Source organism: Camarhynchus parvulus, chromosome 18 (assembly GCF_901933205.1).
Source record: "Camarhynchus parvulus chromosome 18, STF_HiC, whole genome shotgun sequence".
Taxonomy (NCBI): domain Eukaryota; kingdom Metazoa; phylum Chordata; class Aves; order Passeriformes; family Thraupidae; genus Camarhynchus; species Camarhynchus parvulus.
The window spans coordinates 5,844,851-5,871,958 of record NC_044588.1 but is presented as its reverse complement, the minus strand read 5'-3'; the positions used below and the strand labels follow the sequence as shown (position 1 = coordinate 5,871,958).

Below are 27,108 nucleotides of genomic sequence, written 5' to 3'. Positions count from 1 at the left end.
TCCCATAACATTATTCTCAGTCACTGAAAGTCTCCTGCTTGCCTCCTATGTGCTTCACTCCTATCAATAAAAATGCCAAATCTCCAGTGCTTGGAGCAGGACTCCAATTCTTTCAGCTTTCTCTGGGCTTCTTTTTGCACTGAGGCCAATCTATTCAATGTAGGGAGGCTTCTTACCAAAGATTAAAACTCAATGAACCTCTCATGCTGAACTATTATAAAAGTCCCTAAAATATGTGTCACTTTGATGTTCATTCAAGTTCAGTATGTCAAGGAGTTGAACAGTACCAGATTTAAATGTTTAGAGATCAGAAAGGCTGTTACACCAGACCTACAGACTTACATTCTTCCTCATAGCCCCTTGCTCAGCCATGAAAAGTAATACATTTTCCTGAGCTTTGGAAGGATAGCAGGAGTGCTCTGAATGAACCCTCCCGTGAGTGACCCGAACCAGAGGTCAGAAAGCTGAAGAGGGCTCAGTAAAGCCAAGCCACACAAAATTTGAATTTCTTTGCTTCACTTCTCAGGACAAAGATCTGCAACTTTAACATGCATTCCTCTCTGCCATAAGATGCCTCCCTGGTGCATCATAATCAGTCAGCCCTCAGTGCGCCAGCTGGTTACCAAGCAAGGCATTACAGAGTGCAGGAACTCAGCCCTCTGTGGAGAGAAGAGCAGGGACACCAGGAGGAATGCAAGCCTGGCAACGGGAGCCACAGCAGCTTTGCTGCGAAGGATGCAGCTCAGCAGTCTCACCCCTTCTGGTTTCATGCTGTACCTTGTGGACTGTGAGGTGCCCAAGTCATTTATGCCATCTTTTCCAGGGATCCTGGAGCACTCCGAGGACTCAATGCTTCAGAATGTGCACTAACTGACCAGGTTCCAGATAAAGCCCTGCTCAGACTGACTGATGAGCTCTTTAACTTGCCGTAACTAGTCTCAGTGATCCATTGCTGGGACCTGGCAGGGACAGTGAGCAAAGGAGGTTTAGGCCATCGCAGAGAAAGATACAACGATGCAGAAATGTGCTGGGACCAAAAACTTGTCAGGAGTGAACGTAGTGCGCCTGACGAGGCGCACAGTCAATTGAGTAGCTTTTCTTGGCTTTAAAGATACTGTTGTCAGTATTAGCACTTAAATAAAACATTTGGGGGTAAAAGTCTTAGGGAGAACAGAGCAAGAACTGAGAGTACGTAGGAGTAACTGAAAGATTAAAAAAACCAACATAGCAAGCAAACCAAAACCATATGCTACGTGTGTAGGAAACATAGAGCTGAGCCTACATTCAGAAAGTCCAAACACAGTAAGGTAAAAAATGTAGTTGCAGCAGTTGGACAGCCCTAATTCCAGCTTGACCAAAAAAAAAAAAACCAAAACACAAAAAAACTTCCACGAGCTATTTTAAGATTATACTTTTTTCACGATTTCTGATCCCAGATAGATTATATTTCCCAGTAAAGACAATCCTCCTGTTCCTTTCTGGAGGGCTGGTGAGGAGCGTATTATTCAAAGCGCAGTATTTTCTCTGGTTTTCCTCGGTGTTTAACTCCGAGGTCTGCAATAAGGCCATTTCCAGGGAATTCCCCCTCTCCCAGATGACCAGCACTCTGGTGACAACACGGCTTTTTCTCCAGGATTTTTCTTGCAATTCCTGGAAACGTCCGGGCCGCGGGGGAGAGCGGCCGGCGGTAAACCTCGGGAGCTGCGGGGAGCAACAGGGCGCAGCCTCTACGGCGCGGAGACTCCGATCCCCGGGCGACGGCGGCGGCCGGGGGCTGCAGGGGGCCGTTACCGCCGCCTCCGGCCTGCCTTGGCTCCGGCGCGCCCGGGGCCTCCGCGTCCCCTCCCGTTCCCGGCTGCAGCATCCTCCGGCCGGGGGCGACCCGCCGCCGGCCCCGGGCACCCGCGGAAGCCGAGCAGACCGGACGCCGATGTCGGGGACCAAAGGGCCGCTTCCCGCTGCCCTGCGGGAGTCGGGGCCAGGCTGAAGCGCGGCATCGCGGGCCGGGGTGCGGGATCCCGCACAGGAGCGACCGGGGGGCGCGGGGCTGAGCTCCGCCGGTGGAGCGGCGGCGGCACGTCCCGGGGCGGGGCGGGCAGTGCCGCCGACGCGGAGCCGGGGAGGAGCTGCCGTCGGGGCTCTGGGGGAGAGGGGCGGGCCGGGGGGCGCGGCGCGGGCTTGGGGCGCCGCCACGGGGGCTGCCACGTGCGGGGTCTCGCGCTCGGGCGGCCCGGCCGCCCCCGGCCCCGGGAGAGGCCGCCCCGGCCCCCCGCCGCCCTGCGGGCGAGGCTGTCGGCGCCGCCGCCACCGCCGCGGCCCCGGCGCCGGCAGGGGCGGCGATGGCGTCGCCGTCGAGCGCGGGGCGCGCCCCGACGGAGCGGCCCACCGTGCCGGTGCGGTGCGGCGCAGACCCCCCGCTCCCTCCGCCTCGCTCCGAGGGGGCGGAGGGCAGGGCAGGGCGGGGGCTGGCCGGCTGCTGCCCCACGCGGCGCCCGGGCTGGCGGCGCCCCCGGCGCGCTCCCCGCGCACTCCGTGCCCCTCTGTCATGCTCGCCGCCTGGGAGCGGGCGGCGGGCTCCTGTGCCGGCAGCCGCGCCGCCGAGCCCGCGCCGCCGGGGCTGCCCTCTTCGCCCACCGCCGCCGACCCCCGTCCCCGCGGGTGGCGCGGCGGGGCGCGGCGAGCGCGGGCGGCGCTGCCCGCCGCCGGGGGACTGGCTGCTGCCGCGGCGAACGGCGGGTGGCGGCGGGCGGCGATGGGCACGGCGGCTGTGCACCTCCTGCTGCTGCTGGGGCTGCTGCACGCCGGGCCCGGCGGCGAGGGCAGGAAGGGCTGGCGGCGGCGAGGCCCGGCGGTCCGCGAGCGCGGCGAGGCGGCGGCGGCGGCAGCCGAGAGTTTCCCGCTGGACTTCACCGCCGTGGAGGGCAACATGGACAGCTTCATGGCGCAGGTCAAGAGCCTGGCGCAGTCGCTGTACCCCTGCTCGGCCCAGGCGCTGCCGCACGACCTGCGCCTGCACCTCCTGCACAACGCCTCGGTCACCTGCAACGACGGCAGCCCGGCCGGGTGAGTCCCCGCGCCGAGCCGGCCCCTCCGGGCGCCCCGGGGCTGCCCCGCGCCGCCGCCGCCGCCGCTCCCCGGCCCGGCCCCGAGGGGCTGCGGCGCCACCGCGCGGCGGCGCGCGGCACCGGCGGCGACAGGTGCAGCGAGCGCCTCCCGGGCGGCGCGGCCCCGGCCCGACCGGCAGCAGAGCGGCGCGGCCGGGCCCGGCTCCCGCTGAGGCGCTGCCCCTTGTCTGTGCCCGCAGCTACTACCTGAAGGAGTCCAAAGGCAGTCGGCGCTGGCTGCTGTTCCTGGAAGGTGAGCGCCGGCGCCCCCGACTTCCGCAACGGCGGCCACGAGCGGGGCGGCGACCCGAGGCTGCCCTCGGTGCCCCGGCCCCCGAGGGCCGCCGTCCCTCGGCCGCGAGCCCTCGGCCCTGAGGGGCAGCTGACCCCTGCACCCTCGCCAGGAGGGTGGTACTGCTTCAACAGGGAGAACTGCGACACCCGCTACGACACCATGCGGCGGCTGATGAGCTCCCGCGAGTGGCCCGCGACCCGCGTGGGTGAGTCGCCCCCTCCGCCCCGTGGGGCAGCCCCGAGGGACCGGGACCGGCCTGAGGCAGCGCCCGCCGTCACCACCCCGGACGGTGCCCGGTTGCTGCCCCGTGGTGATCCCATACCGCGGGCTCGGGCAGGCTTTGGGTGCGCAGGTACCGCCGGAAATGAGTGCTGCTCTCTTCGCTTTCTTCTCGTGCTGCAGCCTCCTGGGCACCCAAACCTCCGTCACTCACACAGATCGTCTAACTGAGTGTACTGAAATTTACCTGCTAGGATTTGTCTTTTGGGGAGGTACTTAAACAGGCATCACAGGTCTTTTCTGTGCTACAAGAAGCTTCTAGACGGGTTTCATCTGTAGCATGAATCAAATTCTGAATGTCAAATCTGCCTAAGGGCAAATTTAGAAATGTTCCTTCCACTTCCCTTGCCAATGTTTTTCATCATGGATGTTTGTTTTCTGTGTGGTCAGAGGTCTTGCATGAGGCTCCTACAATTCCTCTGAAATCACAGACTGTCATCTGTATGTTTTTTGTTTCTTTGTGCCCATCTGCAGGAACTGGGATCCTGTCCTCTCAGCCAGAAGAAAATCCCCACTGGTGGAATGCAAACATGGTGTAAGGAGGGACAACGGAGGGAAATAGCTTTATACATAAACAGCATCTCCTGCCTTTTAGGCTAGCAAGAGTGCTGCAGAGACAGGTTAAGACTAATACTTGGAAAAGGAAATTGTGTGATTCCTCATTTACTTCAGTTCAGCTCTCTAACACTTAGGGCTGACAAAGTCAAGAAACTCAGGTTCAATCTCCTTGGAGTTGTGGGGTAATCTAATGAAGAAAAACTGGGGATAGCTTAGAGACCCTTCTCAAACAGCTGCAGTGGTGAATCCATCATGAGTGCTGGGCTGATAGTGTGTTACACATCTGACAATTTGAGAAGAATGTGGAGCAGCTCTCCTAGTTCAAAGAAGAGAAATGAGAGACACCAGTTTATATATGCATCTGTATAGAAGGGATGTTAATTTGTCTTCTGCAAAACAGAGACATATGAAGTTAATTCCTGCAAAAACCTCCAGTGGTTGCAGTCAGCATTTACACTGCACTGACTAGAGTCTTCTCATTTTTCGTGTGAAAAACTGAAGCATAGAGAGTTGCCCTGTGACAGGCCATCCAATGTGTTGGCAGAATAGCTGAGAGCAAAGTCATGCTCCATCGTTCTGTCCACTGAGCTTAGTGATTCAATTAGATTGATAAAAGACACGTTATTTATTGATTTAACTCAGTAAAACTATTAGTGTTCAGGAGAAAATTCAAGAAAATTACAGTTGTGACTTAGTGTGCAGGAAGGTAAGTTGTCAAACTGGACAGAAACTTTTGCCTTTCCCCTTCCCTTTTCCCCAGGATTTAATTTTCTTCCAGTTAAGTGACCGCATCCTCACCCTGTTGTGCGTGTCAGAGGCACAGCAGGACTCTCACAGCTCTCTCTTACAGATTCATCCCATATTGCTCAAGTGATGTTTGGAGCGGTGCCTCTTCCAAGTCTGAGAAAAGTGAGTGTTGCTGATGGGCCCTTGCTGCCCCAGACATCACACATTAAAGGATGTGGCCAGACTTCTGTGAAACCACGGGGACGAGAAACAGGCTTTTTCTTGCTGAAGGGCAGGAAAGAATATCAAGCTACTTCCAGATAAAACATCCTGATCTCTTTAGCTCAGGGTGTTTTGACATAGTTCAGAGCCACTGCTTGAAGAGATGTTACACTGATGCAGTATGCAAGGATTAGAAGACCAGAATTCCTTTTAGATGAATCTCCAGGTTCCAGCGCATAGCAAATTAATTGGACCATGGACTGTTGCATGTAACTTTAGCATGGCTGACCTGAGAGGCAGGACTGGGAATTTAGTGTCAGACTTTAATCAGGAGGATATTTGGCCTTAGCCAGGAGCCATCGTGTGTCAAGCTAAAGCTGTCTGCAGGTTTCTTTGGGAAACAGCATCATTCATATTAATGCAGGCTGCATTGCCATCCGCTGTCATTCCAGTGGTGTCACAGTAAGGGAGGGACCTTTCCACTCCATCCCAGCTCCTTGGCACTGTTCCTGTGGAGCAGTTACACATCAGCAGCCATGGATGGAAGCAGTGTCTTTGTACACGTAACATCTTGTGAAGCATTGCTTCTCTGAATGGCTTGATGAACTGGGAAAAAGGGGAAGCAGTAAGTTGGAACTAAGATTCCAGGTGGTAGGAAGGTCTGTGTTTGTTTCTGCAGCATCTTCCTTCTTGTTTTCCAAGTTTGCTCATTTCTAAGCACAGTCATAGGAGGGTACTTGTGTAATTGAGTTCACTTGGTTCTCTTTCAGGGCAGCACATCTTGTACAAGGTGGGAGCAGATCTCTTGTTAGGTGTACTTCATATAGGTGGATAAAATGAGCCTGAGTTTAGGTTCCTAATCCTTTTGGAAAGTTCTTAAGCATTTTCAGAGAGGAAATAGAAGTCTGAGCCTGGACAGGAAGCAATTTTGTTGACACTGAGCTGTCTTCCAGATGAATATGCCTTCATGGGAGCCCTGATCATCCAGGAGGTTATAAAGGAGCTGGTGGGAAAAGGCCTGAGCACTGCAAAAGTATTGCTGCTAGCAGGGAGCAGGTAGGTATCCACAGGATTCTGTTTGGTGAAGACAGGAGGTTTCCACAGTAAAAGCTGTTAAGGGAGGAGGTCCAGCAGCTCCTGAAACATTTCTCCTAGGAGTACAGTAACACTAACACAGCAAACCCTGTATCTCTGGTCAGTTTTCTCATGTCTGCACCAAGAATTCTGCTTCCTGTTGGCCCATATCCTGAAACACACGCCTTCTGTGAATTGATTCAGGACACCAAAATAACCAAACTTGCCTCGCACAGGTGGTCTGGATCATCCTGTGTTGCATGAAGCTCTGGTACACTCAGTGTATTACACAGGGGTGTGATAGAGAAGTTGCTAAGAGTGAATTTGTCTCACTTCAGATTCTTTTCATTTTTGAGCAGCCAACCCCCTTGGAAATGATAGGGAGCACATGTATTTCCCAGGAAAGAGAGTAACAACTGGACTTTGTTTCTGAGCTACCAGATTATTACTCAGCACTGGCTTTATTTCTGAGTGTTGCAAAGCAAGGAAATAATGTGGTGTCTCCCAGGCGGGTGGTGAATGGTTGGGTGTCTCTGCTGTGGCAGATGCAGGTATTTACAGCACGTCACCGCTGAGGAAGGTGTGTCTGCCAGCAAGGTCTGTGACACCCTGTGCCCCTCATGACTGCAGTGCTGATGTTGCTGTTGCAGTGCTGGAGGGACAGGAGTGCTCCTGAACGTGGATCGAGTGGCAGAGCAGCTGGAGGAGATGGGTTACCAAGGGATTCAGGTGCGAGGCTTGGCAGACTCTGGATGGTTCCTGGATAACAAACAGTACCGCAGGACCGACTGCATCGATACCATAACGTGTGCTCCAACAGAGGCCATCAGGAGAGGAATAAGGTACAGTCAGGTGCTCTAAAGTGCACTGCTGTGAGTGGTTAGAGTGTGGAAAAGATGTTCTCCTTCGCTGTCTTCCTTCGTTTTGATACTTAAGGAGTAGTTATTGTCTACATCAGTGTTTTTTCAATGATTTTATTGGAAAAGATGATAAAAGAATGTGTACAGTTACAGATGCTCTAAAGTGTGTTGATGGGACAGTGCTGCCAAGAAAGCTGTTCTATCAGTTGAAATTCTATTCAGAACAGGAACTAGGATCTGGAGAGGATGCATTGTTAGGATTGCCCTGTGCCTCCCATTCTTTTATTGCTTTCTCCTCTAGATACTGGAATGGCGTTGTTCCCGAACGCTGTAAGCTGCAGTTCAAAGAGGGAGAGGAATGGAATTGCTTTTTTGGATATAAGATTTACCCCACTCTTCGATGTAAGTACCAAAGGAGAGAGATCAAATGGTTTAGGGTTCCCTCTGTATTTGTAACTAACTTGGAGCAATCCCTTTTCCAAACTTTGTCTTTCCAGGCCCAGTCTTTGTTGTCCAGTGGCTGTTCGATGAGGCCCAGCTTACTGTAGACAATGTGCACCTCACTGGCCAGCCTGTTCAGGAAGGACAGTGGCTCTACATCCAGAATTTAGGTAGAGAGCTGAGAAACACCTTGAAGGATGTGACGTAAGTGTTTCATTGAGAAAAATCTGGCGTGTTTGTTTCTAAAGGACGTTCTTATCTAGTTCCTTGTGTTCTCAGATCTCTGCTGAAAAAGGAGAGCTGTAAATGTGGTAACTATTAGTTCATCTACATCAAGAATCTTGCCTTTTTCATTTTTGTGTAAAATTCCACTCTTTCCCTAGTCTGGAAGGTTCAATTCAGCGGGACTTACTTTGTCCTTCAAGACATAATCCATATTTCTGTTTTCCTTTAGTGCGAGCTTTGCTCCTGCCTGTTTGTCCCACGAGATCATCACACGCAAGTAAGTGCTTGTGCAGATCCTGCAGAGGTGAACAGGGATGGGAATGACCCTGTCCTGGCAGCCTGACCCCTCTGATGTGATCTGTACTGTTTGTCTTTTCAGTCACTGGACTGACATCCAGGTGAAGGGGACATCATTGCCCCGTGCCCTGCACTGTTGGGATCGGAGCCTCCACGAGAGCAACAAGAACGGGAAGGCTCCTCTGAAAGGCTGCCCAATTCACCTGATTGACAGCTGTCCATGGCCTCACTGCAACCCCTCGTGCCCCACAATCAGGGACCAGTTCACAGGGCAGGAGATGAATGTGATCCAGTTCCTCATGCACATGGGTTTTGATGTTCAGAAGATGGCACAGCAGCAGGGCCTGGAGCCGAGTAAACTCCTGGGGATGCTCAGCAGTGGTAACTAGAAAGGTCAGAGGGGCAGAGATTAGATCAGGAGGAGAGAGACTCTCAGCCCTTCTCCCAAACTTTCTAATCTTCTTCCTAATGTTCCTGCAGGCAGATGCATGCTCATACCCATGGCACACTCACACCTGTGCACTCACATGCTCCCACACTCTTGCACGCTTATGGTGTGTCAAGAAAAAAAAAAGAAAAAAGAAAAAAAAAGGCAAGCAGCATTTTCTTGCTTACACTGTTTGGCTGGAACTTGTTCCCTCCCTCCAAACTCCAGGGCTAAGTTTCAGCTGGTCACATCCTCTTCCTGTGCTACACAAGGCAATCAGATACAGGGAGTAGCAAAGCCATAAATAGCAGCGATGAGAACCTTCCCCAGATCTGGGACATCTTCCCTTGCCATCAATTTTACATCATAGACTTGTTACAAGTGGTGAAAAAAGCAAGCACTGGATTTCTTCTGTCCAACTAGGAGTGAAGGAATGATTACTTCCTGGAGGTTAGCATCTCATGCTGAATCACAGTATACAGACCCAGGACACGTGCTAGGGATGGACACTCTTGTACTCAATTTATTCATATTATTTTATAAAATGACTTTTTAATTACTTTTTTAAACTAAGCAAGAAATATAAAGGATATTGTAACATATTTTTTTTAAATAACGAAGAAACCTCTTGCTACTTTGGCAACGTGGACATATTTATTTTAATATGTAAAACGCTATTTATAAGGGCTGACCAGAGAACCATACTTTTGTCTTTGTAAAATTGTATATGCTGCTCATTTGGATGGGTTATCCTGATGGTCACTTATGCCTGGGAGAGGGCTAAGGGTGGTGTCGATGTTTTGTATTAATTAGATTTCTGTGTTCCCCTTGCAGTGTGCCTTGTCATTGTTTCTCTGATGAAGAGGTTGTAATATAAGGTTTAAGTACAGAGACTTTCACCCAGCACCTGATGTTTGCAGGCTTTCACTGATTCCCCAGGTAGTCCAGGGCATTGCACTGTAAGGTGGAGGGAGATCTGGCTTTGCTGCAAAGGCCTCTCTCCCAGTGAGGGAAATGTTTGATCTGAGCATCAGAAGCATTTGGAGCAGAAAGGGCAGAGAACACAAGACAAGCACCAACATATTTCTCTTCTAATAATTTGGGAACACACCCACCACAGCAGGGAGAATCCCCTTTGATGGCGGTGGGAGGAGAACAAGGGAGGGATGCAGAATGCGGGGCTGAGGCTGGAGAGGAGCCGTTCCTGGGCTGGGAGCAGCGGGGGCTGGAGCAGAGCCTCAGCCTGCAGGGCAGGGCAGGGCGAGGGAGCCCTGGCCCAGCAGCAGCTGGACGGCTCCCATATGGCTCCTGCCACCACCTGTGTGTGCCTGCACTGCTGCACAGCTCCACCTGTGTGTGCCTGCATTGCTGTGCATGGCTCCTGCCTCACCTGTGTGTGATCTCTTGTTTTGGGTAAGTAAACCCGAAAAATGAACCAAACTGTAGCCCTTTGGTTCCTCTTCTTGGACCTCAGGAAAAGTCTGGCAGGACCACACACGGATCACCACAATCAGCTGTCCTGCTGTGCATGATGGGATTAACACAGACTGAAGATAAAGAAAAACTAAAGAGAAAAGGGTTGGTGCTCCCAGTGAAACTGAAAAGCAGGAAAACATCAGTGGAGTTTGCCTGTGATCAGTTTGGAGATTACTGATGTCCTTTATGTTTTAATGACTTGGGTATAAAAGTAGAATTGTCCTGATTACGTTTTTCATCTGTTTTCTGCTGTGCAGAAGCCGGTGACAAAAGGGCAAGACTGGAAGAATTCAGTGCCATGTGTTAGTACTCTGTGATCTTTTGACTGGATCGGGTTCTTTATTTCTGAGGGGACAGTGGCCGTGCTCTGTGAGGTGTGCTGCCCCACAGTGTGAGTTCTGATTTCGGGGACCTTTGCCCTCTGCCAGCACCAACTGGTGCTGACGGCTCTCCAGAGGGGCTCCACTTCCCATGGGAGCAGAAGCTGAGCAGCGGGAGCAGCTCTGCCTTGAGCCCCGGTGTCACTGAGGTGTCCCCAGGTGGGCCATGGAGTGTCCCTGTCCCCGGGCAGAGGGAGGGGATGCACCTGAAAGTGCCACAGGGCAGAAAGTGACCCCCTGCCAAAGAGACCCTGAAAACTGCTGGAGGTGAAGCATTAATAGACGGTCAGGTAGGGCAAGATTTCGGTATGAGAACTTCTTCACCTGAAGTGCCTCAGCTCTCCTGCTGCATTTCCTGGTTATTGTGATGTTAATTGTACAGCTTCCACCCCAAATGAATGCAGGCTTTTGTACTTTTAGCACCAGAGGCCTCTCAAAGGAAAATGGAAGGGACTTGAGATGAACAAAAGAGATACTGAGGTTTCAAGATGGTGACAAAGCTGAAGGTAGGCACATGTTATCATTACAGCCAAAAAAACCGTACTGTTCTCATGTGAGCCGTTCCAGTAGGGAAGTTTTGCTGCTTCCGTGCTGGGATGAGTACTGCAGGTGAGGAGTCAGCAATGCCGCTCTAGGGTAAGGGAGGAATTTTTCTGCTATGTTGTGGTGAAAACATTCAGACATTCCCGTTCTGAAATTACATCAGAAATTTTGTTTGGGGCTTTTAGAGATATAATTAAGAGACTTCTGGGTAGAGATGAAGTCTGGGAGGCACTGTATACCAGGAATGGCTCACTGTGAAAGCTTTGATCTCACAGGAGGGAGAGTTTTACACTATTTATTAAAATCTGTGCTCCAAAACAGTGCTAAGAATATCAAAGCAATTTTTTTAAACAGTTGTATTCAGTTACTGCATTCAGAGATACAAGAAAAACTGATTCCCACATAAGTAAAAGAGAGACAGGGAAGGGTTTAAGGAAATGTTGAGGACGGGTGCTTGTCAACCTTCACAGCCACAAGCTGTCACACAAAGCACAGCAGGTAAATGCATCACTGCTCCAGATCAACTGCAGCAAAGTGAGTCAGCTTTTATTCAGCCTCTGGCCTAAATCCCTTCTTTTATAGGGCTTGTGCTGCCTTGGGGCTTGTGCCCCCACTCAGGGGCTCTTGGGCCTGCAGGACTGAGCTCTCGTGGATCACAGCCCCCTGCCACAGGCAGAGCTCCCCTCAGCGCGGGGGGCTCCGGAGAGCAGCAGCATTCCAGCGACCCCAGAGCTTCCACAAGAACGGCGCAAGGATAATCAAGAGCCTTTGATGGAGCTCGCAGCTTCAGTGTTAAATAACACCCGCTCCCAACAGCTGAGTGGGGGCAGGACTCATTCCAGAACTATTAATAAAGCCCCTATTTATACTCCAGGTTGCTGCGAACGGTGCAGCAGAAAGCTACAGCTGCGGAGCTAAAATGGAATAAATGTCAGCCTCCAGGGGAAAGCACCATCCTGCGGGAAAGGAGGCAGCCGGAGGACAACCCTGGGGCAGGTCTCAGCCCTGAGGGAGCGGAGGGCGAGCGGCAGCGCCCGGAGCTCGCAGGCAGTGGGCAGAGCCAGGCTCAGCTCCCTGCAGCCGCCGGTCTGTGCAGAGCTGCCAGAGATGCAGCGTCAGAGCGGCTCCCGCTGCGGCCAGAGGCGCCGGCGGGGCTCCGGCCGAGCCGGGACCAGGTGTGACTGAGCACAGGGGCAGAAAGGACCTTCGGGGAGGCTCGGAGCGCCTGCTCTGCTGGCCCGGCAGGATGATGGAGAGTACGGGAGGGCCGTATCTGAACACGGCCGCGGTGACCTCCCCGGTGGGAATAGCTCGGCTGCTGCAGATGACCTTCGGCTGCGCCACCTTCAGCCTGGTCGCCCACCAAGGGGGGTTCAGTGCCGCCTACGGCACCTTCTGCATGTTCGTCTGGACCTTCTGCTTCGCCGTCACCGTGTTCATCATCGCCTGCGAGTTCACACGCCTGCACAGCTGCCTGAGCCTCTCCTGGGGAAACTTCACGGCGGCTTTTGCCATGCTGGCCACGCTCATGTCGGTCACGGCGGCGGTGATCTACCCGCTCTACTTCGTGCAGGTGGGCTGCTACCCCATCGGCTGCCAGGTGAGGGATTTCCGCATCGCCGCCAGCGTCTTCGCGGGCCTGCTGTTTGTCACCTACGCCGCCGAGGTGTTCCTAACCAGGGCCAAACCGGGACAGGTCACCAGCTACATGGCCACCGTCTCTGGCCTCTTGAAAATCGTCCAGGCCTTCGTGGCCTGCATCATCTTTGGGGCGCTGGTGAACGACAGCCAGTACGGTAAATACGTGGCGACGCAGTGGTGCGTGGCTGTCTACAGCTTTTGCTTTGTGGTGACGGTGGTGGTGGTGGCCTTCAGTGTCACAGGTAAGACTGCCTTGCTGTGGTTCCCTTTTGAGCGTTCTGTGGTCATCTACACTTTTGGGGCAGTGCTGCTCTACGCGAGTGCTGCGGTCATCTGGCCAGTGTTCTGCTTTGACAGCAAGTACGGCTCCCCGCGACGGCCCGGCCTCTGCGCCAAGGGCAAGTGCCCCTGGGACAGCCAGCTGGTGATTGCCATCTTCACCTATGTCAACCTGCTGCTCTATGTCCTGGACCTGGCGTACTCCCAGCGCATCCGCTTTGTCTCACACATCTGAACCGTGGCTCGGCCTCCGTGGAGGCATCTCAGAGTGCCAACCCCTGCAGGTGCAGAGGGACAGGGGCAGAGAGGTGCTGGGCAGGCATGCACACACCACCATCAGCCAAACTTCAAGTGAGGACTGACTACACTAAGGAATTAATGACCTGGAGCAGGTGGGCTGCAGCTGACACCGCACAGCCCAACTCCCCCTTGGTTCTGCCTCACCTGCCCAGGCCAGCACGAAGGAATGGCACAGCTCCACGGGCATCTGCAGACAGCAGGAGTGCTTGTGGCCACAGCAGTGGGGCTGGAGGCTATCAGGTTACTGAGCCAAACATTAGGAAAGACATCCAGGATTTTGAAACTGTTAACCAGCGCCTAACAGTAACCAAATGACTGCTTGGGAAGTGGAAAAGTTAAAAGCTGCATGAAGGAACACCAGTTCAGTAGATGAAAATCAATCCCTCAGATTTGGGGTTAGTTTGGACTGTGTTGGGAGATGTGGAATGCCTGCAAGTGTGGGCAGTTCCAGTGTGGGTGTTTCTGAGGAGAGCATCATAGCCATAACAGTATTTTGAAGGTTGCCAGTCATTTCCTTTCCTCTCCTTTGCTGTCTAGCACAGAAAAGGAATATCCTCAAGTGTACACCTTGGAGGAGGCCTATTTAATGTAATACTCCTATTTAGCAAACACTGAGTCACTACAGAAATGAAAATTTGTAAAGTCAGGGCTCTACTGCTGAGAATCAGAGTGCAGAGCAGAGCCATCCTGCAAAGTGACCGAGTGTGACCTGCCATCATCATCCTCGCTTGAGCAGCGCAGAAAATACCTTGGCACGTGCTCTTGTCTTGATCCATGGGCCACCATTTCTTTACACTGGGGTCAAGGGGTTTTTCTGGAGGCTTGAAGATAAATTCTGGGGCATGGCAAAGGGGAGGCAGCGAGTGATTGATCTCTCAGTGCTGCACAAGAGACCCAGCCGGGCGGGGAGGGGGCACGGGCAGGACGGGACAGGGCAGAACTTGTGCACGGTACCCTGCAGCAGCTCGGGATTCCTGAGCACTCTGCATCACTGGGGAGCCCAATTTCCCAGACCCACCCTGACAAAACACCCGCTTTAAAGTTCCACACTTCTCAGCTCAGATTTCAGGCCCCACAGGAATCCTCATTTGTCGCAGGGAGAAGCCAGCGTGTCCAAGTGCTTGTGCAGCACGTGCAGACTTGAGTGCTTTGATTAAAATATCCAGTAGCTGCCTGTCAGAAGATGTATTTTTTAACCAAAACAAAATAAAGCTGAATGGCAGAGGTATGCTTACATCTCCTGAGATCTCTGTGCTGTCATCCTGCTCTCCACACTCATTGCAGCAGACACCTTCTGCATGAAGGCAGAGCTCACTTTATTCTGGTGTACAAAGCCTGAACACGGAACCAAAAAACAACAGACACAACACAGTAAGACCTCTGAGAGGATTCTCTGCAGCAGAATGATTCAGGAATAAGGAAGCAAACTTTCTTTTCATCAGTGCTTTGTGTGGGGTTTGAAAAGCAAAGGGAAAGCTTGTTGGGACAGATGATGAATAATTCTGAGCAAGCACCAGCCCTTAGCAGTGGGGAGCATCAGCCAGGACATGGGACAAGAATTGGGATCCAGCACAGAGAAACAGCCTGCCAAGGGGGTTTTCTCTTCTGTGAGTCCCACTGAAGGGCAGGAAATCTGGAAGATGTGGTCCAAGAGGAGGCTGTCAGGGCAAGACCCATGGCTATCTGCTATAGATACAAACCAGGAGCTTTATTTATTGCCACCCAAACAAATTATGGGTTGCACAAGAACAAAATGCTGACTTGGGAAAGGAAATCCACTTGTGTTGGAGGAGTCAATTTACAGGAGCCACTGCATACAAAGGGACTTTGAGCATTTATGATGTATTCCTGTTAAACCCATCAATATGGACAAATTAAGCCATGTAATACTTGAAAATTACTTTTTTGTTGTTGTTGTTGTTATTTCAGATTACTAAAAACCAAACAGGTGCCCGTGAAGGACCATGGCTTTTGTTATAAAACGCAACCCAGTGGGCCCAGGAACGTCGCTTGAGGAAAGCCCTGTCCTGGTGTGGCTCTGGGGGGCTGGGGGCCAGCGGAGAGCCCAGGCAGGGGGTGCCCGTCCCCAGGGATGGCACCACCAGTGCTCAGGCAGCAGCAGCAGCTCCTTGGCTGACAGCGCGTGGCTGAGCCAGGCACTTCTGGGCTCCTGCTGGGAAGATTTTGCGCCAAGTAGAAGCAAGAGCAGAAACATGGTGAAACTGACAATGCCGTGGGTTGATGCAACTTACACCCAGCCAGGGTCAAAGGGCCAGAGAGGAACTGGTGCTTGGGAAACAATGAGGGCAAAATGGAGCATCTTCACAATAAGGGGAAAGAGAATTTAACATGGAAACCATGATCCCACTGACTGGAGGAGTGGAAACACAAGTCATTGCCAAGAACAGTGTGTTCAGATTTAGCTTTCTCATCTGCCAGCCAAAAACTGAGCAAAAAATGTGAACATGGTCAAAATGGCAAAAAAAGATTGTGTGGACAACAATCCTCTCTTTTAGGAGAAAAAAAAATTAAAAAAAAAATCAAAACCTCATGCTTCAGTGGTTAAAACATTCCCCAACCATTGGAAACTATGAGATTGCCCAATCCAGAACAGAGAACATCTGATATCTACTCATCAGGATTTACCAATCAGCTCTGTCATGATTCAGTTCTCCAGACCTCCTTCATTTCCAGAGAGCATCTCCCCCCTTAATTAACAGATGATGATCAAGTAGCTCCCCATGAACCTGGTTGCCCCAGTCACCAACCATTCCCAACCTCTTTTGGTAAACTAATGTTAGGATTTATGTGTGTTCATTAATTATGGACTTGTGGCTGCAGCCAATCTAGACAGCACCCAGAGGATTCCAGCATGGGTAGGTTAAAGTCAGAATTGTTAATGGGTTTGGATTGGGTTTTTCCCTTCTTTTTTGGAAGCCCGGGGTTCAGTACTCACGAAAGATCAACGTTTAGGAACATTTATCAGCAGAAAAAACACTGAGCTTTATTTCTGTCAATGAAGAAGTAAAAAAAAAAAAACAAACCAAAAACTAGCGAGGTAAGATGATACTTAGGAAAAAAATCACTGCCTGCTGCTTGGGTTTTACAGGAACAAGTCAACTGCGGCCCGGGCTCTGCACAGCCCAGGGCCGCCAGGCTCCGACGGGGCCACCCCGGTGCTCGGGGGCAGCACGGCACGGCCCGGCCCGGCCCGGCCCGCGGGGCTCGGGGCAGCACAACACAGCACGGCCCGGCACGGCACAGCACGGCCCGGCCGCAGGGCGGGCACCACAGCACAGCCCGGCACGGCACCACAGCGCGGGGGCGCACAGCACAGCACAGCACGGCACGGCCCGCGGCTCGGGGCAGCACAGCACGGCACGGCACGGCACGGCACGGCCCGGGGCTCGGGGCAGCACAGCACAGCACAGCACGGCACGGCCCGGCCCGGCTCGGGGCAGCACATCACGGCATGGCACGGCACGGCACGGCCCGGCTCGGGGCAGCACATCACGGCACGGCACGGCACGGCACGGCCCGGCCCGGCTCGGGGCAGCACAGCACAGCACAGCACGGCACGGCACGGCCCGGCTCGGGGCAGCACAGCACGGCACGGCACGGCACGGCACGGCACGGCACGGCACGGCCCGGCTCGGGGCAGCACATCACGGCACGGCACGGCACGGCCCGGTCTCTGAGGCTCTGGCGGGAGCAGGGCGCCGCCTGGCGGCAGGGCCGGCGCGGGGCGGTGCCGCGGGCGATGAATGATGCAACACCGGGCGCCTGTTGCCCCAATCGCTGGCGAGCGCCGTGCCGCTGGCCCCGCCCCCCGCCCCCTGAGTGGCGGAACGCTGGCGCTGCCCCGCCCCCTGCCCGCCGATTGGCTGCGCGCCCCCCGTCCCGCCGCGCGGCCTCGCCTCCGTGCGCGCGCGGCCACGTGTACGGCGGCGGGGCCGGGCCGGGCCGGCGGCACCGGGATGAGCGTGGGCTTCATCGGCGCGGGGCAGCTCGCCTTCGCCCTGGCCCGCGGTTTCACCGCGGCAGGTGGGCGCGGGGCAGCTCGGCCTGGCTCCGTGGGGGCGGGCGGGCGCGGGGCGGGTGGTGCCGGTGGTGCCGGTCCCTCGGGCTGACACGCGGGGTCGTTCGCAGGGGTGCTGGCTGCGCACAAGATCACGGCGAGCTCCCCGGACACTGACCTGCCCACCGTGAGCGGGCTGCGGGTGAGTGCGGCCGGGTAGCGGGCACCGGGTGGCGGCGCTCACCTCCCGGGCCATTCCCGGGCCTGAGCGGTCCCGTTTCTCCCCGAACCGGTGCAGAAAATGGGAGTGAACTTCACGGTGAGCAACAAGGACACGGTGAAGAGCAGCGATGTTCTCTTCCTGGCCGTAAAGCCACCCATCATCCCCTTCATCCTGGAGGAGGTGGGCCCTGACATCGAGCCCCGGCACATCGTGGTGTCCTGCGCGGCCGGAGTCACTATCAGCTCCATCGAGAAGGTGAGCGGGGACCGGGCACGGCCGGCCGGGCTGGCTCCGCTCCTCTGACCCCGAGGAGCCCATGCCACGGACTTGTGCTACTCGTGCTACTCAGGACTAAAGTCACACAGCAGCAACCAACTTGGTTTTGGTCACCTTTGCCTGTGTTCATCGGCAAATGCTGTTAGAGGCTTTATCCAGCTCTTCTCTCACATGAGGTGCTGTCCAGTCATGTTTATTTTAACAGCAGTGGTCATCTCCCCTGAGTTTCTGTGGATTTTTTGCTAAGTGTCTGCAGGAGCTGTTTTGGAGGTCTGTGGGTTGATGTGGGACTGAGGCCTTGGGGATACTGTTTCCAACCCGGCTTTGCCCAGCTCCTGCTTTGCTGGTACTGAGCAAGGCTTCACATTCACGGATGGGCTGCTGTGGCTCAAAGCAGGACATTTGAGATACACAGGTCTCTTTTTCCTTCTGCTTGTATTGTTCTTGCCCCTGGGGGGTCCTTTCCTGAACAGCCCATTAATGAAACATATGCACTAAACCTCATTTTTCTCCCTTCTTTCTTTTTTTCTTACTTTCTATCTTCAATTACTTTCTGCCCTAAGAAACTCTCTACCTTCTGCCCCACACCAAAAGTGATCAGGTGCATGACCAACACCCCTGTGATAGTCCGGGAAGGTGCTACAGTCTATGCCACTGGCACTCATGCGGATGTGGAAGATGGGAAGCTTTTGGAGCAGCTGATGGCCAGCGTGGGCTTCTGCACCGAGGTGGAAGAGGACCTCATCGATGCTGTAACGGGGCTCAGTGGCAGTGGCCCTGCGTATGTATGTGCTGTTGTTTCCTCAGCTAGTGCCATCTTAGGGAGAGCACTTGGCTTTGCCTGCCATAAAATCTGTGCAACTTCAGCTTGTCTTTTTTTTTTTTTCTTCCCCACCACCCATATTTGCAATGGGACATGTATTCCAGGTGTCCAGTTGGGACAGCAGGAAAATTTTTTAAGAGTAAGATGAGTCTGAAGTCCATAGCCAGTGTGCAGTGGCCGCATGTCCATGTTGCAAAACTTGGGCCTGTAGTTTGCATGATCAGAAGCTGAATTTCTCCCATTCCCCCCACTTCTGAGCTGGAACTGGTGGGAGGGAAGCCTGGCATGGCATCCATGAAGAAAAGGGGCAGGCTTTTGTCAAGTCTGTGAGTGATAGGAGTCACAGAACAGCCCTGAAGCCCTGGATTCTCTCTTCCCTAAGCCTTACCAGTCTTTCAGTGCCCTTCTTTCCCTCTGTTCTCAGGCATTCACTGCCCTGGATGCTCTTGCAGATGGAGGAGTGAAGATGGGCCTTCCCCGCAGGCTGGCGGTTCGGCTGGGAGCACAGGCTCTGCTGGTCAGTATTACCTGGTGCGCAACACATCTGAGCCCGTGCCTGCTCCTTGCAGAGGAATCTGCACCTCAGTTTGAGATGGTCGTGGTGCTCTGGCAGGATCTGCTTTAAGGAATGTGTTTGGTTGGAATGCACACAGTTGCTGGTGAGGGGCTGTAGGAAGTGTCTGCAGCAATCTGCTGGTGCTGCTGGTGGGGTGGGAGCTGCGGCCTGGGAAACTCTGCTGCTCTGAGGCCTCATCAGCTCTGAAAAGTGTTTTGGCAGCCTGCAGGAGCCCAGGTGTGCCCGTTGTGAGTGTTGGTGCTGCTCTTGCAGTGGAGAGCAGGAGTGTATGACAGTGGTTCCTCAGTCAGGACTCTGGCAGGTGTTTTCCTTGCTACAGGGTGCTGCCAAGATGCTGTTAGAATCTGAGCAGCATCCGGGTCAGCTGAAGGACAACGTCTGCTCACCCGGGGGAGCCACCATCCACGCCCTGCACTTCCTGGAGAGTGGTGGCTTTCGCTCTCTCCTCATCAACGCTGTGGAGGCTTCCTGCATCCGGACAAGGTGGGCAACTAGGAACTAAAGAGCTTGCAAGACTTGCCCCCCCACCCTCCCCATCTTATTTTTCTGTCTTCCTCTCCCACTACCCCACTGTAGGGAGCTGCAGCATTTGGCAGACCAAGAGAAGATTTCCCCGGCAGCCATAAAGAAAACATTGCTGGACAAGGTGAAGCTGGAGTCTCCTTCTCTGTCTGTGGCATCTGCTAGCAAAGTCAGTCTGTTCACCAGCAAGAGCAAGAAGAACTGAGCAGACTGCTGCGTTCTGGCAGTGCTGAATGTCAGTGTCCTGGCTGCAGCCAGGACAGGGTTAATCTTTGCAGTAGCCAGGAATGGCATGGCCAGGACCCTGGTTATTCTATACACGTGGGCAAAGGGGAGGGGAGGGTTTGCAGCAGGGGAGAGGGGCTGAAGAGGGGTGGAGAGAAGGGGTCCCTGTACCTGGGTGCATCAAGTGAGCAGTGGGAGCAGCATCATGTTACGCGTGGTGAGCAATCATGTGGGAATCCTTCACCTCTCTTCTACACTCTTCTTAATATTGTCGCTGTTATTATTTGTTTTCTTATCTCATTACTGCTTCCAGTAAATTGTTCTTGTAGCAAACTGTGTTCTCTACCTTTTGTGCCTCCAGTTTTCCTCTCCAGCCCATCACAGAGGGAGAGGGACAAGAGGGCAGTGAGTGAGCAGCATGTGGTTTTGAGTATTTCAGTGGGAACGCTAATACAGGGAATACCATTCCTAAGCCACAACTGTTAGTGTTCTCTGTGTTATTTCTCTTTTGTCCATGGAAAAACGCTCAGTCAGCATGCTGGTGTCCCCGTAGCAGGCTTGTGGCTTGCAGCAGCTGTGGCAGACGGTGATGCAAAATGCAAGGAGTGTTGTGGAAAGAGTTCCCACTTGGCTGAAAAAGTGGGATGCGGAATGAATGGATGCCTGAGCTTGAAGCCCTCTGCAGGGAGATGTTGGGGATGCCCCTGGGTCCTCCCAGAGAGACAGAGCTACAGATGAAATTCCTAGATGGTTATAGACCCGTAACCACAGTGGATGGGAACCCAGCCCATCAGGGGCTACCAGAGCCCTGCGAGGCTGGCGCTCACATCCCCTGTGCACAGAGCGGAGAGCGGCGGTGCTGCTGCTGGATCCGGGCCCGCCAAGGTCCTGCTGCTCCCCGGGGCACGGCTTTTCCTTGACCCCTGTCCTAACCCTCCCCTCCCCTCTCTTACCCCACGTTCACTGCGGCACCTTCTGCTTCCCTCGCCCTGCTCTGTACGCTCATCTTGTGCTGCCCGCTTTGCCTGTGGCATGGCAGCAAACAGCGGGCACCAGTGTCAGTGCCATGGGCCTGAATTCGTAGCAAAAGGGCTGGGAACACACCTGGAGCGAGAGCGGCGGCCCGGGGCAGAGGAGCGGCCCCGGCCCGAGGGACTGCGCACTGTGAAACGCGCGGTGTGCACCGGGGACACGGGCGGGCGGCCGTGGCTGCTGCCAGAGACGGCGGGAGCTGATCCGCGGCCGACCCCGCACTTCGGTGGAGCGGCAGCGCTCGCCGGGGGCCGGGCCGGGCAGGGTCGGGGCCCGGGGGCAGGGCAGGGCCGGGCCGTGCCGGGCGCTCCCCGGTGCCCCGGAGCGGAGCGCGGCCCCTTAAGGCCCGGGGCGGTTGCGCCGGGCGCTTCATGAATGGAGCCACGTGACCCAAATATCACGTGACGACTCCGTGAGCGGCGGCGGCGGCGGCGGCGGCTCGTGAGTCCCGGTCCCTCCCAGCGCGGCCTCCCCGCCCCGCCCGGCCCGGCCCGGCCCGGCGGCCCCGGCAGGAGGTGAGCGCCACCGGCAGCGAGCGCGGGCGCGGCCCTGGCACCGGCCGGGGCGGGGCGGGCCGGTCCCCGGGGGCGGGCCGGGGCGGGGCGGGCACGGCGGGCCCCGGGATGGTGGCCGGGGCCGCCGCGGGGTCGGCAGGTGCCTGACGGGGCCGCCATCGCTGACTCACGGCGGGGCGTTGGGGTCGCGCCCGCCCGGCCCCCGCCCCGCCCCCGCCCGGCCCGGCCCCGCTCGGCGGGCGAGCAACAGGTGCGCGGGGCCCGGGGCCTGCCCCGCCCCGGCCGCCGCTCCCGGCTCCACCCCCGGGCAGCGCGGGCACCCGGCCCCTCCCTCCCTCCCGCGGCTGCCGAGCGCCCCGATCGCGTTGCAGCCCGGCTGCCCTCGGGCCGAGCCTGTCCCGCTCAGCCCCGCCGCACCTCGGGGCGCTCCGGCTCCGCCGGTACGGCCGCGACCCGGCCCCGGCGGGGCCTCTGGGTCCCCCTCCCGCCGGGCGGCCCCCGCCGCGGTCTGTCATTCTTCTCCCGAGGACGGGAGGGCCGGGAGGCTGAGGAGCCATCGGGGCGCTCGCCTGGTGCCCAGAGCAGAGGCAGGCACAGCCCCGCTGCCCGCGGTCGGTACCGTGCCCTCGGGCTGCTCCGTGGCTGCCGCCGTGCGGGCGGAGGTGCCGCTCCCAGGGGCTGCCCGGTGCTGGGCGCTGCGGGGTCCCCGAGCGGAGCGGGCTCCCCCGGGACTGCGGTGTCTGACCCGCACCGAGGGGCCGAGTCCGTCCGTGCCGGGCACGGCTCCGGCTGTCCGGGATGTGTGAGCTCTGTGGTCGGGGGAGGGCACTGCCAAGGGCGGGAGGGAGTCTCTCGGAGCTGGCCCTTTGCTTTAGCAGTGTGAGCAGAGCTAAAACCAGCTAGGTGGGCAAATGTCTTGAGGAAAAAGTTGCTGTGAAGTGCTCAGGGTTGGATGACATCACCAGGGGACCCCAGGGTGGGGAACACAGGAGGCACTGTCTTGGCTACACAGGTAATTTGGGGAGTCATTGGATGAGACTGTGTGAGGCAATTTGCCAGCAAGCAAATAAACAGAGTATGAAATCCACGCTGGGAGAGAGTGTTTCTGTGCGGTGTGCACCGTCACTGCTGACAGACCGCGCTCCTGTGCCTGCTGGAGCCCTGGGTAGCACAGCCCTTGCTCTGCCCACTGGAGCAGGGACATCACCGTGTTTACACGGGGTTCGGGGCAGGGTTCTGCACCAGGAGCCTGGGGAAGGGCCCGTGCTGGATCATGCGTGCTGCTGTCAGCTCCCGTGTTCTGCCGCTGAGCTGAGGGGGGAATTGGCTGTGCTTGTGCTGAGTTCAGGCCTTTTGAGCTCTGGGGAAATGTGTCGAGGCTGCAATTTCTTCATTGCAGCCACAGTGTTTGGCACTTTTCAGTGTGATCTTTCTTCAGGAAGCTATCAAAAGCTGATCCATCAGCAGTCTGGAGAGTAAGGTGAATTGTGGTCTCTGTTATGTCACCCGTTCTCTGGGTGTCCTCTTTGTGAGCTGCCAAACAGCCCGGTTAAAACAGGACCCAGGAAATTCTTTGGGTTGTTCTTTCCATTCTACTGACTGCTACTCCTTGGAGAGGTGGGATCACCAGGCTTTTGGGGACACTCCTGTGGCAGCTCTGATGGCTGTTGAGAGAGGCTCCTGCCTGGGAGGTGTTGTGTTAGAGTGTGCAGAGGCAGGAATGAGTGGCTGCCTGCTATGTGCAGCTCTGCCAGCAGTTCCCCAGCCTGCCGAGGAGCACTCTTCCCAGTGCCCTGCCTGATGCAGCATGCGTGTGCCCTGCCTGTTTCATTTTGGGTCTGCTGTAATGAAGGCAGCCTGTGTGCTTGCCAGGCAGCTGTAAATTCTTCAGTGCCACAGGGCAGGCAATTCCAGTGTCCCACTGCCCATACCTGCCCTATGACTCCTTCCACTTGCAGGAGGATGGGGCACAGAAGTGCTGCAGGGGCAGGCACGTTGGTCTCTCCAGCTATTCCCTTTCGTCTCCCCTTTTCCCAGCAGACATGTTGTTTACCAGGTAGGAACAGAAGAAATAAACAGCAGTCTGGGAAGGAGGGAAGAATTGATTTTGTGCAGCAGTTACTTGCATGCTGCCTGTCCTGCCTCACTGCAGCTGTCTTCCTTGGGCAGCAGATGATCGTGGCTATGCCAGTGTGGCTGGGGGCAGCAGACATCTTGTTGGAAGGAGCATTGTCCTCTAGGTATATATAAATAGCCTGGCTCCTGGCAGGCTGCTGGCTTCAGGAATATCTCTGCTGGTGTTCTGGGGACTGCTGGTCCTGTTCACCTCCTGTAGGTCATAGATGCACTGGAGGGAGCCTGTGCCCCAGCTGCTGAAAGAGCACTAAGCCCTATTTGCTGATGTGTGCATTTGGTTCTGGTCTGTAACTGGACATGAGTCCTGCTGGGAGTAAGGCAGGGGCAGACAAAATTGTTGTTTGACACCTGCAAGATGAAAGGGGCAGAGGCACCTGGAGGCTGCACAGGAGTGCTGGCCAGGGGTGCGTGGGTGCAGTCTGGGCTGAGAGGGGAGTGCAGTTTGGGCTGTTAGAGCACAGCCATGTCTGTCAGGGAGTATGTGTGCATCAATTCCTTGGGCAGCGTAGTAGCAGTCTGAAAACCCTGAGGGGAGGAGGTACGTGGGGAAGGAAGCAGGAGCCTGGGAATAAGTCTCCGTAAAGCCGGCCTGGGAATTGCTCTTGCCAGTTCTGAAGTCTTGTTTTCCGTGGCAGGGAAGGAGTCTGCTCTGCTCTGGTTTTCAGCACCTAAATCTTTGTTTTCTTGTGAGCACACCTTGGCTCTTAAGATAAGGAGGAAGAAGGTGTTTCTGGGCTCTGGCATGCCAGGGATTGACAGGTACCTTCTCACAGAAAAGACCTACAACTGGGGTCAGTTTTGCATGACTGGGAGAGGTGAAGGCTGCTGAGGCATCAGCCCAAATTTGTGATGGAATTCCAGTGTACCCTTGCTCAGGGTTATGTCTTATTGAGCCATCCTTGGCAGCATCCGGAGTCTGGTAGGAGTGGGGAGCTCCTGGGCTGTGCTTGGGCACCTGTTGGAAGGGTGTGTTGAGGTGAGCTGCCCTGCTTGGCAGTGACAAGGACGAGGCTGGGAGCGAGTGGTGCAGAGTGCCAGCCTGCTGAGTCAGCATGACTGGCCTGGAGCAGCCATGCTCTGGACCCTGCCTGCTGCTTGCAAGGCTATTTTTAAAAATGTGGCTTCCATGTGTTCTGACTCCTCCTAGTTCTTTGATTTCCCCCACCATAAACAAAAGCAGCATTGCCACAGAGTCTCCGTGGGAGCAGAGGTGTGTAAGGGCAGCAGGTTCTGCTTAGGGACACTCTGCTCATTGTGAGTCCAGCCCAGCTGCCTGCTTGTTGATTGTCTTCCGTGGCAGGGGCTGGGATGTGGAGCACCTCGGGGCAGGGGCCGGGATGTGGAGCACCTCGGGGCAGGGGCTGGGATGTGAAGCACCTCGGGGCAGGGGCTGGGATGTGGAGCACCTCGGGGTGTTGCTGCTGGACCCTGCCAGAGGAATGTCGTGGGCTCTGCTGTGTCCCAGGTGCTAACTTGACCTTCCTTCCCTTGCAGAACCCAGCTGCCAAGGCTGTCGTGTTATGACGACCCCCAACAAAGGAAACAAGGCCTTGAAGGTAACGTGGCAGGGGAGGAACGGGGCACAGGGTTGGGCGTGGGCATCACCTCAGGCTTCACAAGGGTGTGCTGCCTCTCCCCAGGTGAAGAGGGAGCCAGGCGAGAATGGGACCAGCTTGACAGACGAGGAGCTGGTGACCATGTCTGTGCGAGAGCTGAACCAGCACCTGCGGGGCCTGTCCAAGGAGGAGATCATCCAGCTGAAGCAGCGCCGGCGCACGCTGAAGAACCGGGGCTACGCCGCCAGCTGCAGAGTGAAGCGCGTCACCCAGAAGGAGGAACTGGAGAAGCAGAAGGCAGAGCTGCAGCAAGAAGTGGAGAAGCTGGCCTCAGAGAACGCCAGCATGAAAATGGAACTTGATGCTCTCCGCTCCAAATACGAGGCCCTCCAGAACTTCGCCCGAACCGTGGCCCGGAGCCCCGTGACCCCTGCACGGGGGCCTCTCGCCTCCAGTATGGGGCCCCTCGTCCCTGGCAAGGTGGCTACCACCAGTGTCATCACAATAGTGAAATCCAAAACGGACGCCCGGTCTTAGTGAAGCGAGCGTTGCCTGAGCTTGTCTGTGCAGGGCAGTTAGGCACAAAACCAGCCTGGAATCCCTAAAGCACAAGCCCTCCCCACATGGGTCCGGGTTCCTTTGACTTGGCCCAGGACTGGCCTGCTGATCGCTCCAGTTTATTTTGTTGTGTCCAGATTGGTATGAGCAGTGGTGATGCATCCCTTGTCCTGTGCAGACAGAGCTTCCCACCCAGCAGTCTGTAGCCCTCGGGTGCCCTGGGGACAGGCTGTGAGATTTTGGTTTTCTACCCAAAGAAAATCTGTGCAGCGTGGCTGAGAGAAGGGTGGAGGAGTGGCCCGAGGAAAGCTTTCTTCCTGGGGGCTGGGAACCCTAATTTTCGGTCACTTCCAAAGGCTTTATTTCATGACTCTTCCAGGTGGTGCATCTCAGCGCCTGAACCTGCTGCTTTTGTCTCCCTTGGTACCTGTAGTTACAGTTGGGGTGTTCTGTGTCCTAGGTTTTATTCCTTTCTAGGTGTGCCTCTGTGCCCTAGCCGTGGGTGTCCCTCAGGCCGTGCCGTTGGCTGTGTGAGCTGGCAGTGCTGGGGGACGGCGCTGCCGTGTCTGGAGCCCCCGCAGGGAAGGAAGGAAGGAGGCAGCAGCGGGACGGTGTGGACTGCAGGCCGGTTTTGTGCCTAATGTGTTGCACTGAACAAGACCAAAATCACTAGTTGTTCCCGTGTTTCGAGGGTATCAAGTGTCTCTAGTGTGATGGTTTACACAACCAGTTTATGTGGTTAAATAGCCCTTTATTTAAAGAGAGAAACATCATTTTAAGAATTATTAAATTATCTAAGTTTAAAATTGGACAGAAGAGAGAGCGTATTTATAGTCAGCTTTTTTACCTGAGAAGGTGAGAATATTTGACCATATGAGTGGGGAAATATTCTCAGAGACTTTGCTAGTTAAAAGTTAATAAATAAATAATTTTAAAGTTTCTCATGAACCTCCCGCAAACTGTTTGTGGCTCTGAGGTTAGTTTTTATAAAGAGTTATCAGACTTTATTTATAAAACTTAGAAAAAGACAAAAAAAGAGGCAAGTCCTGTTTGATATCTTTTTGCAATTGTACCAAAAGTGACTTATTCTTGACCTGGCTAGTTTCTGTGGTGTCCCCTGGTGTTGGGCGCTCTCTCCCCGAGCTCTCGTGCAGCGCTGTGGTGTGCTGGTGCCTTTGCCATGTGCTGTCATTTCACACTGTTGTCGTTTTCCCTAAACTCGACTGAGAGAGTGAGTTGGAATCTCTCTGAATTCTCCAGAAGGGTTCTGGTGCACAGGCGAAGGTGCTGCTGTTTTTGGGGACAGGAATGGCTGGCTGGTGCCACGAGGCCTGCCCCGAGGCGTGGGGGCAGCACAGGCAGCTCCTGCTCAGCAGCCAGTGCCAGGCTAGCTCGGTTATCTGGAGAGGAAGAATGCTGCACTCTTCTTGTGCAGCAAACCTGTCAGAGAAGTAACGTGAGGGAGACTCGTCCAGGCTTAGGAGAACACTGATGGGATTTAGCTCTGGAATTAGATCCTG

The 27,108-nt window shown here is 55.3% G+C and overlaps 4 protein-coding genes across 4 annotated transcripts; all 4 read left to right on the top strand.

Annotated features, from left to right (window-relative positions):
* Positions 1-2,752: 2,752 nt before the first annotated feature.
* Positions 2,753-9,341, top strand: NOTUM (notum, palmitoleoyl-protein carboxylesterase). Its single transcript, XM_030962041.1, has 11 exons — positions 2,753-3,063; positions 3,305-3,357; positions 3,509-3,604; positions 4,153-4,213; positions 5,087-5,145; positions 6,138-6,240; positions 6,909-7,100; positions 7,420-7,520; positions 7,616-7,763; positions 8,014-8,061; positions 8,164-9,341. The coding sequence occupies exons 1-11, from the start codon at positions 2,753-2,755 to the stop codon at positions 8,468-8,470; spliced, it is 1,479 nt and encodes a 492-aa protein (XP_030817901.1). The 3' UTR covers positions 8,471-9,341.
* Positions 9,342-11,818: 2,477 nt separating this feature from the next.
* On the top strand, positions 11,819-13,962 carry MYADML2 (myeloid associated differentiation marker like 2). The gene has a single exon (XM_030962171.1). The coding sequence runs from the start codon at positions 12,154-12,156 to the stop codon at positions 13,060-13,062; it is 909 nt and encodes a 302-aa protein (XP_030818031.1). The 5' UTR covers positions 11,819-12,153; the 3' UTR covers positions 13,063-13,962.
* Positions 13,963-17,040: 3,078 nt separating this feature from the next.
* Positions 17,041-20,125, top strand: PYCR1 (pyrroline-5-carboxylate reductase 1). The gene is made up of 7 exons (XM_030961957.1): positions 17,041-17,171; positions 17,277-17,347; positions 17,444-17,623; positions 18,208-18,429; positions 18,892-18,984; positions 19,364-19,527; positions 19,621-20,125. The coding sequence occupies exons 1-7, from the start codon at positions 17,105-17,107 to the stop codon at positions 19,769-19,771; spliced, it is 948 nt and encodes a 315-aa protein (XP_030817817.1). The 5' UTR covers positions 17,041-17,104; the 3' UTR covers positions 19,772-20,125.
* A 1,107-nt stretch (positions 20,126-21,232) lies between these two features.
* On the top strand, positions 21,233-27,043 carry MAFG (MAF bZIP transcription factor G). Its single transcript, XM_030961899.1, has 3 exons — positions 21,233-21,338; positions 24,969-25,030; positions 25,115-27,043. The coding sequence occupies exons 2-3, from the start codon at positions 24,995-24,997 to the stop codon at positions 25,565-25,567; spliced, it is 489 nt and encodes a 162-aa protein (XP_030817759.1). The 5' UTR covers positions 21,233-21,338; positions 24,969-24,994; the 3' UTR covers positions 25,568-27,043.
* The last annotated feature ends 65 nt before the right edge of the window (positions 27,044-27,108 follow it).